The sequence below is a fragment of the Lygodium microphyllum genome, chromosome 21, assembly GCF_053477565.2.
Source record: "Lygodium microphyllum isolate KBCC chromosome 21, Lygodium_microphyllum_v1.1.10, whole genome shotgun sequence".
Taxonomy (NCBI): Eukaryota; Viridiplantae; Streptophyta; class Polypodiopsida; order Schizaeales; family Lygodiaceae; genus Lygodium; species Lygodium microphyllum.
The window spans coordinates 23,712,783-23,725,027 of NC_141155.1; the positions used below are offsets into that span (position 1 = coordinate 23,712,783).

General features: G+C 40.7%; 1 protein-coding gene across 2 annotated transcripts in view; it reads right to left on the reverse strand.

Moving 5' to 3' along the window:
* LOC148017814 (uncharacterized) overlaps positions 1-8,987 on the reverse strand; it is a 32,376-nt gene extending 23,389 nt beyond the window's left edge. The window contains exon 1 of one of the 2 annotated variants that reach the window (XM_087662162.1): positions 8,399-8,987. In XM_087662162.1, the coding sequence (XP_087518288.1) occupies positions 8,399-8,582 (184 nt within the window). In that variant the 5' untranslated portion in view covers positions 8,583-8,987. The remainder of the gene's footprint in view (positions 1-8,398) is intronic. The other variant, XM_087662163.1, reaches the window with a different exon arrangement.
* Positions 8,988-12,245: the final 3,258 nt, after the last annotated feature.

Below are 12,245 nucleotides of genomic sequence, written 5' to 3' on the forward strand. Positions count from 1 at the left end.
CACAACTTGTTCATCATAGCCTCCAAAGGCTGAAAACTTAAACTTTTGTCACAAAGAATCCTCCTGATCAGGTCTACCCACCATGATCAATCAGCCCTTCTACACTGCACTGATACCATGTTAGAGTGCAACGAATGTGGAAGCATATGGACAAAACTAAAAGACAATGAACACAAGAGAAAGACAGAGAGAAAAAAGACAAGAGAAGGGAGAAATCTACAATCAATGAATGCTGAAATGAAAAAGGCAAATATACAAGGGTTGTTGATGTATCTCCTCAAGCCGTATCTGTCCCACTAGCACCTAAAAAGCACGTGACAAGGACAAGCTGCCACCTGGGCCTAAATAGGAGGAAACAATGCAATAAAATAATGCAAGCAGCCAACAAAACTGTTAGCCTACCTATGTTAGTCATGTCAGTCTGTCATCTCCTAGTTGTGAGCTCCTATCAGAGTCTGACGGAGATATAGGAGCTCTAGCAGTTTAGGCACATTTTCTTTATTTGTTGGCTTCCTATGTGCATTCCTAGACCAACTACTACTTTCCATAATCTCTGCCTACACTTACCATACATTGTCATTGCCGTCTCGGATTTTTCCAAGGTATCCTCTATTTTTTTTGGCATTTTTCTTCAGTGACCAACATTTATTGTTGGTCAGACAACATTTATGGCCTCTTTTGGATCAAGTCGGCCAGTTTTTTTGTATCTTCGCTATTTATAGCCAACCTCCCCACTTGACAAACACACACACTCTTTAGTCTTCCCTTTGCAAGTGCACACTCCGACTCTCCGTGCTTGGTGTTGCCATCGTCATCAGCCTAATCCAGTGCCCTCACTAACACTTCGGGCCGCATTCCAGGACTGATCAATCCATCATCATTATATCAGCATTCTTCTTTGGTCAGTGCAATATTCTTCCCTCATCTTTTGCTTCCTCTCTCTCACTCTCTTTTTGCTTCTCTCTATGTTCATGTTTCTCTTCCGTTGCGCACTCTCACATGGTATCATCACCTATGTGAGGACACAATCTAGAGATTTCTTGCAAAAGAGCAGGTTTTCATCACGGAGGAGTGTGAAAAAATCAGAGTGCAAGCCAACATTGAAGTGTGTGCACAAGAGGAAGAGAAGGCACAAAGTACAAGAACATGTCTTGCTTATAAAGTTGCTTATGAGTACAACTAGGGTCACCTCACTCAATCAATTGATGTAGATCCATGCACTGTTTATATAGAACCAACCGGTTAGGGTTAGGGTTACCCCTTCCCCTCAAGACCATTCACACCTACCTGCTCTTATCCACCCCTGCATAAGGAGAGTTCATATGCTTGTACTCTCAACACCCCCCCCCCTCAATACCAAGTGGCATTGGAATACAAAGCATAAGAGAATGCCCCCCCTTAACCCAAAATAGGATGCCTTTATAGATCAAGCTACAAGGATGGTTATAGACAGAAAGGATACAGGACTCAGAAGAGTCGATCATCGGTGGATCAAGAGGCTAAATTAGCCTCCAATTCCTTAGGTACTTTAGGATGGTTAGGACATTTACTAGTAATATGTCTTGTCTTGTTACATTTATTACATTTCATCTTTTCTGGGTATTTTTTCTAACAGTTGTTTACAATATGCCCTTTCTTCTTACAAAAAGTACACTTATTGACAATTGCATGCACTAAGACTTGGTCACGGAATGTTGACGTAGATGCTTGACTAGTGCTTCCTTCTTTGTGATTCCTTTTCATTCATCCAAACAAGATTGGATGGTACTTGCCAAGGTAGGATTGGGAATATTAGTAAGAGTTGTTACAAGTGTAGGAAAGACCTTTTTGACAGCTTTTAAAAGAATGGCAATAGCATCCTCATCATGGATTGGTGCTTGCACTGAAGAAAGTTGTGCCATGAGGCCCTTTATATGAGAAATAAATTTTCCCAAGTCTTCTCCTTCTTTATATTCCAAGCTAAAGAATTCAATCTTAAGAAAAATCTTAGTGTTTTTATCTATAGCACCATAGAGCTTTTCAAGCTCATCCCATTTCTCCCTCTTGTGCACACAATTCAATGTTGGCTTATGAGTACAACTAGGGTCACCTCACTCAATCGATTGATGTAGACCATGGGCTGTTTATATAGCCCCACCTGGTTAGGGTTAGGGTTTCCCCTTCCCCTCAGGACCATTCACACATGCCTGCCCTTACCCATTCCTGCATAAGGAGAGTTCATATGCCTATACCCTCAACAAGAAGCAGCCCAGATTTCCAAAACACATATCTTCAGCTTGCATTTACCGAGTTTACTACCCAAATAGGTGGTCCATTACCCAAACAAGTAGTCCATTGCCCATTTGCACCCCCAAGCACCCAGACAATAGTCTTCAAGGACCAAGCAGCAATTTTCTAACATCAAACAACATCAGCTTTTGCGTTTTGCTCAAAAACGCAAATTTGTGTTTTTGCACGTGCTTCCTAGTACAAGCAACAACATTTTGCTGCAAGTGACTCCTTCCTGCGCCTTGGCAACAACTTCCTACTGTAGGCGACAACTTTTTGTGGAGGCAACAACTTCCAGGTGGCAAGCGACAATTGGAGCTTCTTTCCAGACACTCTTTTGAGTAGAGACGCGATTACAGTCAGCATGAGGAGTCCCCCCTTTGCACCCATTCCCCCTCTATTCATCTTTCATAGAAGGCTCCATCCTCAATGAAGATGATGTCCTTGATACCATTGGTACAGGTGCCTGTCTTACCTTCATTACCCAAAGAAGACAAACTCGATGGTTGAACTATTTGTTGTGGTCGTGTAAGGTGGAGTGCATACTCAACACCTTCGATCTTTGTCCTCTTGTTTCAGATTCTATCCCCTATCCTAAGGAAAATCCCACAAATGGAACTTCTATGGACTGTGCAACCCTGTGGGATCAACTCAACTCTCAAGCTCAATCCTTTCTCTTTATGAGTTTGTGGGATTCTGTCCTTGTGCATGTTTGCAAGTTTAAGACCATGACAAAAGTGTGGAAGAAGCTTGCGTCTTTGTATCGGCATAAGACGTTTGCCCACAAGATTTCCTTGGAGAAGAAGTTGCAGATGCTCAATCTTGATGATTCCTCCTCTATGAAGGAGCACATCACGAAGATGGAGGACATGAGAGGTGAGCTTGCCTCTCTTGGTTGAATGATATCCTCTCAAGACATGGCTATGATCCTTTTGACTCAACTGCCATCTCCTTGCTTCGATGTCTTCTACACCAATTATCACATCAAGGACCCGTGAGACACTCTTATGGAAGGAGCTTTCATCGCTTGTCTCAGAGCATGACAAGCGACTTAGTGAGGTGAGAGCCCGTGGTTTTGACTCCACCAAGGCATTTACTACAAGTACAAGTGGATGGAAGAAGAAGAAGACACAAGCCAAGGACAAGAAGGATAAGAAGAAGAAGAAGAAGAAGCCCAAGTGCCCACACTGTGGAAAGGACACTCATCCCAAGGAGAAGTATTGGCAAAAGTATCCTTATTTGAAGCCCAAGGAGAAGGATTCAAAGGATTCGAAGGCTGGCCCAGCAACGATTTTTCTGCAAGTATTTGCCGAGGAGGATACAACTCTTGCTTCTTCCACTCAAGAGAAGCCTCAGTTGGTAGACAATGGGGCCCCTTCTCACATGACCTATAGATAGGATTGGCTTCAAGACTTGAGTGCCAAAGGGGGCACATTCACCATTGGTGACAACTCTACCCTTCTCATTCAAGGAGTGGGGACTATTCCTTTATTGCCAGACAGGCAATCTTCTTCAGACAACCTTAACCACACGGCCTTCCCACAAGCTTGGGCTGCTATGGCATGCTTGTTATCGTCATCTTCATTTTGATGTGATCCAATGGGCTTCTCGGCAAAAGATGGTGAAGGGACGTCTTGATTTCCCTCCTAATCACACTTTGTGCCCTAGCTATTTGAAGGGCAAGCAGCATCGACAGCCACATCCCCAAGTTGCTACTAGGGATGGCCAAGTATTTGATACTGATCATAAACGACTTCAATTGTTATGTGTAGCCTTATTGTTTGGCGTACAAGAGCAAGGCGTACTCCCATCTCTACGAGTGGAAGGTGTTTATGAAGACCCAGACTACTTCCATAGTTCATGGCGTACGAGCAGATCATGGTGGCGAGTTTACTTCTAGCTTTTTTTCTTAGTTTTACAAGAATCATGACATTCGGGTGGAGTAGACCTATTCAAACACACCTTCGAAGAATGGTATGGTGGAGCATGTGAATCAGGCCATGCTAGAGATGGCCTGTTCAATGTTGGAGCATCAGGGTCTTCCTCATAACCTTTGGGGTGAAGTGGTGGCTACTACAGTTCAAGTCCGCTACCGCTTTCCAACTTCTGCATTATAGGACATGACACCTTATGAGGCTTTCTTTAGTCGAAAGCCTTTCGTATCTCATTTTTGCATCTTTGGTTGTGATGCTTTTGTCCATGTGGACAAGAAGAAGAGGAAGACGAAGCTTGACTCGAAGTCAAGAAAGCTCATTTTCATGGGCTACAGCACTACCCAGGAAAGGACTAGTCAATCCACAGTGTTATATTCGGTATTCATCTTCAGTCAGTACAGATTTCTTTCTTCTTCTTCCTATTGTCTCTCTCTTTTCCTTTCTCTCTGTGTTCATGCCCTCCCATTGCACACTCTCACATGATCTCCCCACCCAGCCATCCATGGGGACCTATAGGCACGGTTATCCCACCCACGCATCTCAATCCCCACCCTATTCTCCCATCTCCTAGGTGACCACACACCTTGCCAACATGACAATACCTAGTGGGCCATCCTACACCTTTTTGACATGTGGACCATCCACAAGTCAATCATTTCCTTTAGGGCATGCATCTAAAGTCCCATGCCAGGCACTTTGATGCCTCATGTAGCACCTAGTCATCCATCTTTCTATCCTATGCCACCCACTTATCCCCTTTCTCATCAAGCCATCCATCCATCTATATCAGCCACGCACGGATAAGACTCATTTCAACCAGTCTAACTTTAAATCTAGGTCTCATTTGATGCAGCATGCCTTGGATTCCCAATGCTTATGGAAAAAGGGGCAAGAACCCCAACCTAAACCCTACTGGTTCTCCTATGAGGTAGTTCACTCTTGGAAGAGTAGAAATGTCACAGCTATAGTCAAGTTGATGCAAGATCTTATGCCTAAATTTCATTCCCAATTACAACGATTTGACCTTGCATACGAGCGTTGGACACATCTAGTCAACCATTATGCGGCTTACAATCATACTCCACATATCAACCTTAACTATGAGCTCCAATAGTTCAAAATCATTGAGAGGGATGATTTGACTATCAAGTTGGTTGAGTATCGACGATTGCTCTCGCTGAATTCGCCACCATTGGAGTTTGGCTTACCCAAGTTAGCTAATGATGATCAAGTCACTTTGTTCATGAATAAATTGCCATAGAGATACTTTAATTTCATTCAACAAGTTATCTCATAGCCCCAATTACCCACCTTCTATAAGTTTGGGTATCAACTATTGCATTATGCTCAAATGTTCGATCAATTTCATAAACCCCAGTATTCAAAGGGGGGCTTGATTTCCTAGAAGATGACGCAATGTGGTGAAAATAACAATACCAAGACTAACTCAGGTAGTGAGAAGCAAAGTAACTCCCCTCCAAGATTGAAATCGGGTTGGCATAATGTTCCTAAAAAGAATAGGTATTGTCTCGGCAATGCCAAAAGGCTAGCCATTTGGACAATGAGTATCCCTTAACGGCCAACGGCAATCCACGCCCAAGACTAGATCCTTTTCCCCACCTAGGAACTTGAGCACATTAGGCAAGGGTACTTCAGCCCCACCTCCATAGCTGAGAGGGGTCATCCTTTAGCTTAGTAGGATAGATCCAATGCTCACATGATGACAAGACCGTCAATGTCTACTTCACCAATAGGGTTATCTAATTGATCTACCAATGCCACTACTATGGACTTTGGTCCTCACACACTCCTTGTCTCCCTTGAGGATAGACTTGATGAGTCCTCTTCTCTTTTTGAGTTGCCCTCTGTATTTAGTGTGCAGCAGAAGCAATTGATCCCACTTTCCCTACAGATCCTCAGATCTAGCTGATCGTGGAGCATTCTTCCATCTCAAATGTTGACAATTGCATTACCAAGTCCGTCTAGCACCTACACATCTCTGCTCCTCAATCCTCAACCCCCATTAACATAGGGCGTTGATGCAAACTACAAACAATGAAATTCTTCAATGAACAAGCATAGTTAATGATGGTGAACCAAAGGGCAACTATGTTAGAAATTACAATACCCACAAAACTGCCCTTGCACAATACACAAGTTGGGCATACAACCAAGGCACATAGAGAGCAATTGTTCAAATAGCACACCACTTGAAAACATCCACAAAACAATACACAAACATGTAGACAAGGCCCAAGCAACAAACCTAAGGGCTGCATAATATTCCCATGTAATCACAAGGTCAAAAGCTAGTTGTACAATAGCAATAGTAGATAGAAATGCCCTTTTAATAACATCGAACCACAAAGATGCCTTTGGATGTTCGAGAAAGAGCAAATGCCAAAAAGTAAAAAAGAGCCAAAGTTCCTAATTTCTATACATCACCTTTGTTTATTATGTTATTTCATAAAGTATTATTTAAAGTTAAGGCTACTAGGGAGACTAGTCACTAACCCATATATGAATTAGTTAATTATTAACCTATTTCTTATGAACCTAGACACCTAATGCATCATCACACATTGCACCTACCCACAAGCGTACCCCTCTAGTTTAGGACATTCACATGGATCATAATATCCAATCTCTTCTTTACCTCCACATGGTATGCACAATGTTGTCCAAAGAGGTAGCCAAAATGGAGAATGAAAAATGGGCTTCCCAAATGATCATCATAGTGATTATACTCATCAAACTTGGTGGATCTTCATAAACTGATTTGAAGACAAACAACATGCACATGTTTCAAAATACTTGTATAGAGCAATTTGAATCCCACAATGGTCTACAATATCAACTTTCGGGCCAACTAATTAGCACTCTATTGTAGTGCATCTTCTAATGTCCAACAATACCAACTTCTACTACTCGAAAGACCATGCATTTAACATAGATCAAACATCATAACATAGAGGTAATGAATTATCACATTCCCACCAAATCCTACTGGAATTCCAAAGCTTCATTTCCAATGACCAGCACTATAAGACACTTCAATACCTTGTTAGCTACAAATTAATGATTGTCCTCATGACTCGTCACGTGTTAAGAAGGATAATGGGCCACTTCTATCATCAAGTCATAACACCCCATGGAAAATCTGGTAAAAGATGACCTTTATGGCAACTCTATATCAAATCTGGTGGATCTTCACATATTAATCCTGCATATGGCACTCATATTTATATCTTCAAAAGACTCACATGGACAATATTATAATTTCCAATGCTGCAACACCACCAATCTCTAGTGTATCTAAAAGACCACAAATCTCTAATAAAAAGCTTCATAACTTGCTCTCTTTTTTTTTTCAATTCTCTCAACCATTCTCAAAATTCAGCAAGATCTAATTGTCTCTTTGTACTACATGTGCTATTTTGTTCCATAGAAAATTTATTGGTACTCCCTGCGTAATTAAAGATTTTATGAACTTTCATCCTTGCCCTTGATTCTCATTATTATCATGCTTAGCGACAATTGAAGAGAATCACAACGTGTGACCTTCAATTTTTTTCACTACACAGATTCCACTTCTGAGTACATACTATCATTGGAACAAAAGCAGCTAGAATGTGTCCTGGAGTGTGAATCTGATTTCAGCCATTATGTGTTTTTGAACTAGTGTGATTTTGGCTGTTTACGTGATATCACTTGCTGCTCAGTTATATTCTCCGCACTCTTGCTGTTTTCGATATTATTACCATTTCCCTTACAGATCGTCAATTCCTAAAGGCAAGAGTTCACCACCATCATTCTACAATAAACAGCTCTAATAGATTGTGACGATGGCATCATCGCTTCCACTTTTATATGAAGCGTTCAGAAATGTAATAATGCAACAGCTCGGTTTTCGTATACTGCATGCGTGCATATGGATGCATCCAGGTACATAACAAGCTCTAGCCATATATGCTAGCATAAATTCACCTGTCCAAAATTATAAATCGACCTTTTGTTCGAACAATTGGAAAGATATCATTGCACGTAAATAAATATAGTAAATTTTATTAAGATCCAAACGGCCTGGTTCCGATTAAGATATCCTGCGCAAATCTAAACGTCTCTTTCTGAATTGGTTAGTTTCACTTCAATGATGAATGCTGATGAGGTAAAGGAAGCCGACGCATGTGAAGTACCGTGAATGAGCGAAGGGCCGCAATCACAAACACAAGGCGGGCATGAGTCGGGGTGTTTGACGGCAGCCACACCTTCCATGAATCGCCAGTATAGATAGGCTGTAAGACTTAAGGCAAGAAGAAGGGCGCATGCTTTAGTTCCTGGAGGATTGCAATGGAAACCCGATCCCTGTGATGGAGGCATTGTCGCTCGACTTGAAGCCGCCTGTTCAGAGCCCGAAGCATAAAGGGAAAGAAATGGCCGCCAAGTCAGGTCGAGAGATATTTCGTGAGAGAGAGAGAGAGAGAAAGGAGAGAATAGATGCAACGGACTGGCGAAGTTTCGGAAAAGCTTTGGAGGTTGTGGATATGGCGGAAGGAAAGGAACAGGCGGGATGCAAGGCGGGAGAGAATGCAGACGGCGGCTTTGATTGTGTGACGGTGTGACCTGCCCGTGAACTCTGGTGCGTTCTTCGTTTCTTTTCTGTCGATAGGGTTTCTTTAGTTGTGAGCTATGGCACAACAAACTGTGCAGAAGAGTGCAGACAACGTGACCAGCATACAAGAAGTGCCTGATTTGAAAAACGGCTGGAGAGAGGGGCGGGGCAAAGTGCAAAAAACATGTCCAAATGTCCTGACTCCTTTGGTACGGCCCCAAGTAACTTTGTATTACAGCGCTGTAATTATTATTTCCTTTAAAAATGCAAATACTATTACTTCACGTCTTTTTAAAAAAACCTTTGCATGTTTTTGTACTGCGCTGAGTATTTGTATTAGATAAAATAAAAGAAAAATCTCTGTATGTTGGGAATACTCTTAAGTTTTAGGCTGGTTGCACACCAAGTAATGGACGGCCAACCGCTGCTCAGAGTGTGGGCATGCATGTTTTGAAACTGGCCACAGACAGAGGCGTCATATCTTTACACACCAAATGGATACAATTTGTAAAAAAATAAAAAAGAATAAACTTATAAATCTTTCGATTGGTTGCAAATGCAAAAAATGCACCCTTGTCCGCCACGTTACCAAGTAGGCAGGGGAGACTCTCCGTCCAAAAGTGGGCGGGGAGTTCACCTGTTTAGCAAGTAAACAACATATCATGTCCTCTCCAGTGTGTAAAGGACTGCGGACGCCAACCCTTAAATAAGTGTTTTGATTGGTTAAAGCTAACAAAATGGGCGTCCCTTTTTTTGTGTGTAACCGGCCTTAGTTAGATGTTCAAAGATCAAGCCTCCTAGGTTGTTTGCCATACACCTTTTCAAGAGTCCATACACTAACCAGCCCTCAAATTTGAAGGGCACTACATCTTTTCTTTTTGAAAGGCAAAAACAAGCTTGTCCTTCTTAAAAGATAGGTAATAATGAAGATTAACCTTCATAAGATAAGTATATTTTTCACGCACGTTTCTTAAATGAAGGATTGTTTTTTGAAGCATTCATCACTTAGAATTCTCTCTACTATTTACATAATTATGAATCCATCCCAAGTAAAAGCATTCCACAACATGAATTTCAAATTTTAAAACATGTAGACAACCATATTGAAAGCAAACATCTTTTTTGAAATGTAGTTTGAAAGTAAAGTACATAGCCATATTCAGCTAGCACGTTTTGAAGAGTCAAAAGTAAATAACATATTTTAATTAAAAATAAAGATATTTCCATAGCATGTTTTAAGAAAAGTTGGAGCAAACATCTATATTTAAGGAGTATGGAAGAAAACAACCAATCCAACATAATAAAGATAGAGGAAACTAGGTTTACGATTGGATTATATGTGCAATTAAACATTACAAAAACTGAATCAACTATCAAAGATTACATTCAAGCAAAAACAGTTGTTAATGTCTTATACAATGAAAAATAAATGCCGAATAGAAGCATCATATACTTTCTTGCAAGTAGGACCAAAAAGAGAGGATAGATACATTTGATTTGATATAATAAGGCAGTTGTCAACATGATGCAGATCCCAAATGCCCAAGGAGCATGTGACATGATGCTCACGAGTCATTTTTTCAATATAGATCTATGAACTAAGGCCTAGACGATAGAAGGATAGGGGGTGATGTCAGATGTGCAACTCGGTTTCCTTCATATCAACATCTGATACATGCAATATTTGTAGGCAAAAGAGATGTACTAGGCACCCACTTCACCTCAGAGCACAAGCACACATGGAGAGAGGGCCGAGCCTATGTTAGTATGTTCAAAGGAAGGATGCAATTAGAGATCCGGTAGGAGTTGCTCCATTTCCTTTGGCAAATATAAGTTTGAAGGGCATTCTTAACCCTTGCAATCACTAAGCTAACTTGTTGATTTCAAGGGTTAATGATGGCAAGTATTTCCGTTGGTCTGAAGCATATAGAGGATCATTAACTTCTTCACACACCATTACCTCATCGGTCGAGCTTCTATTATCAAGAACTATTCGGTGAAATCTTTGTTGGTGCTTGGGGGATGGCATCACTATATAGTCATCAAATTGCATATTTGCATTTAACACCAATAACAAGGTTTCAAAAATGGATCCACAAAATGTCTTGAAATGGTTCAATGGGCCAATTGTGTCGTTGATTAAGCAATCCAATATGAAAATTTTCCTTGTTCACCATTTTCTTTTTAGGTATAACTTAAGGTATTTCATTGTCATCCACGCTTGGACACCAACATGTGGCCAATAGTTGTTAGTGTTACTTGTTGCACTTGTGGCTCCATGTGTTATTTAGATGTATCCAAGTTTTATATTTGGACACCATAGGGCCATCAATGCATGGTTCAAGTTATTCATGTAAATTTTGTTGCCTCTTCTTCTTGAACAAATTTGTGAGCATCAAGATTATGATGCAAATAACCTCTTGTACTAATCTTTGGGAGTGCTAAGGCACACTTATGTCTTTTTCCTCTAGCTCTCATGCCCCATGTGGCCCATAATTAAAAGGGCTCCAAGAATGTTGCTAATTGTATATGGTGTCTAAGGAATATAAAATGGCATGCCTTTGTCTCTTGCCTGTACATCACTATGATGGTTTTGTGTGTGAACTATGCCATTTAGAAGCGAGCTTGTTGAGTGAAATATGTTTGTCAATTATTTTTGCATTAAAACTAGTTGGCTTGCTAGGCCTGCTAACCATCCTTCATGCAATCAACATCATTTGAAGCTCTCAAGGCTATGCATCACTTGGTTTGTATTTTGTGAGCAAATAGAAATACTTGCACATAAAAGCCTATGGTTGTTTTTGCTTTCTTTGCCTTGAAAATCCATGCAAAGAAATAATGTTCCAAATGTTTTTAGGTATTCAATCTACTTGACACATATGAGTTGCTTACTGCCATTGAAACAGGTCTAGATAATATAGAATTATCATTGTGATTAGGTTTGTCCTTTCGAGGGTAGAAACTCCACACATCTAGAGATTCATTAGGATCATTATGAATGTCCAAGTTTCTCTCTTCAAGACACTCAATTAACATCTCTATCATCATCTTTCAATCAACAAAACATCACAAAATATGCACATTGCAACTAGTCTATGAATCATGGAAAAAGCATCCTTCTCACATAATATGGTGACTCACATTCATTGCACGCTCTGTGCGTTCAAAATGCTATGCCGCTTTGCAACAACTTTGTGTTGTTGTGCGAAGCGACAATGCAAAGCATGGGGACTTTGCTTCCCTCACTTCTTCCCCACAAATTGTATTTCACTTTTATCCTCATTTCTAACAAAAAGAATGCTAGGAAACTTTATGGCAACTTATTGCATGAAGTTGTCATGAATAACATTGTGAAAGGAACAAACTTGCCATTGCTTGTATTATTTGATAGCCGTGCAAATTGTTGCATCTTTCGCATATGCTCTGTGTGT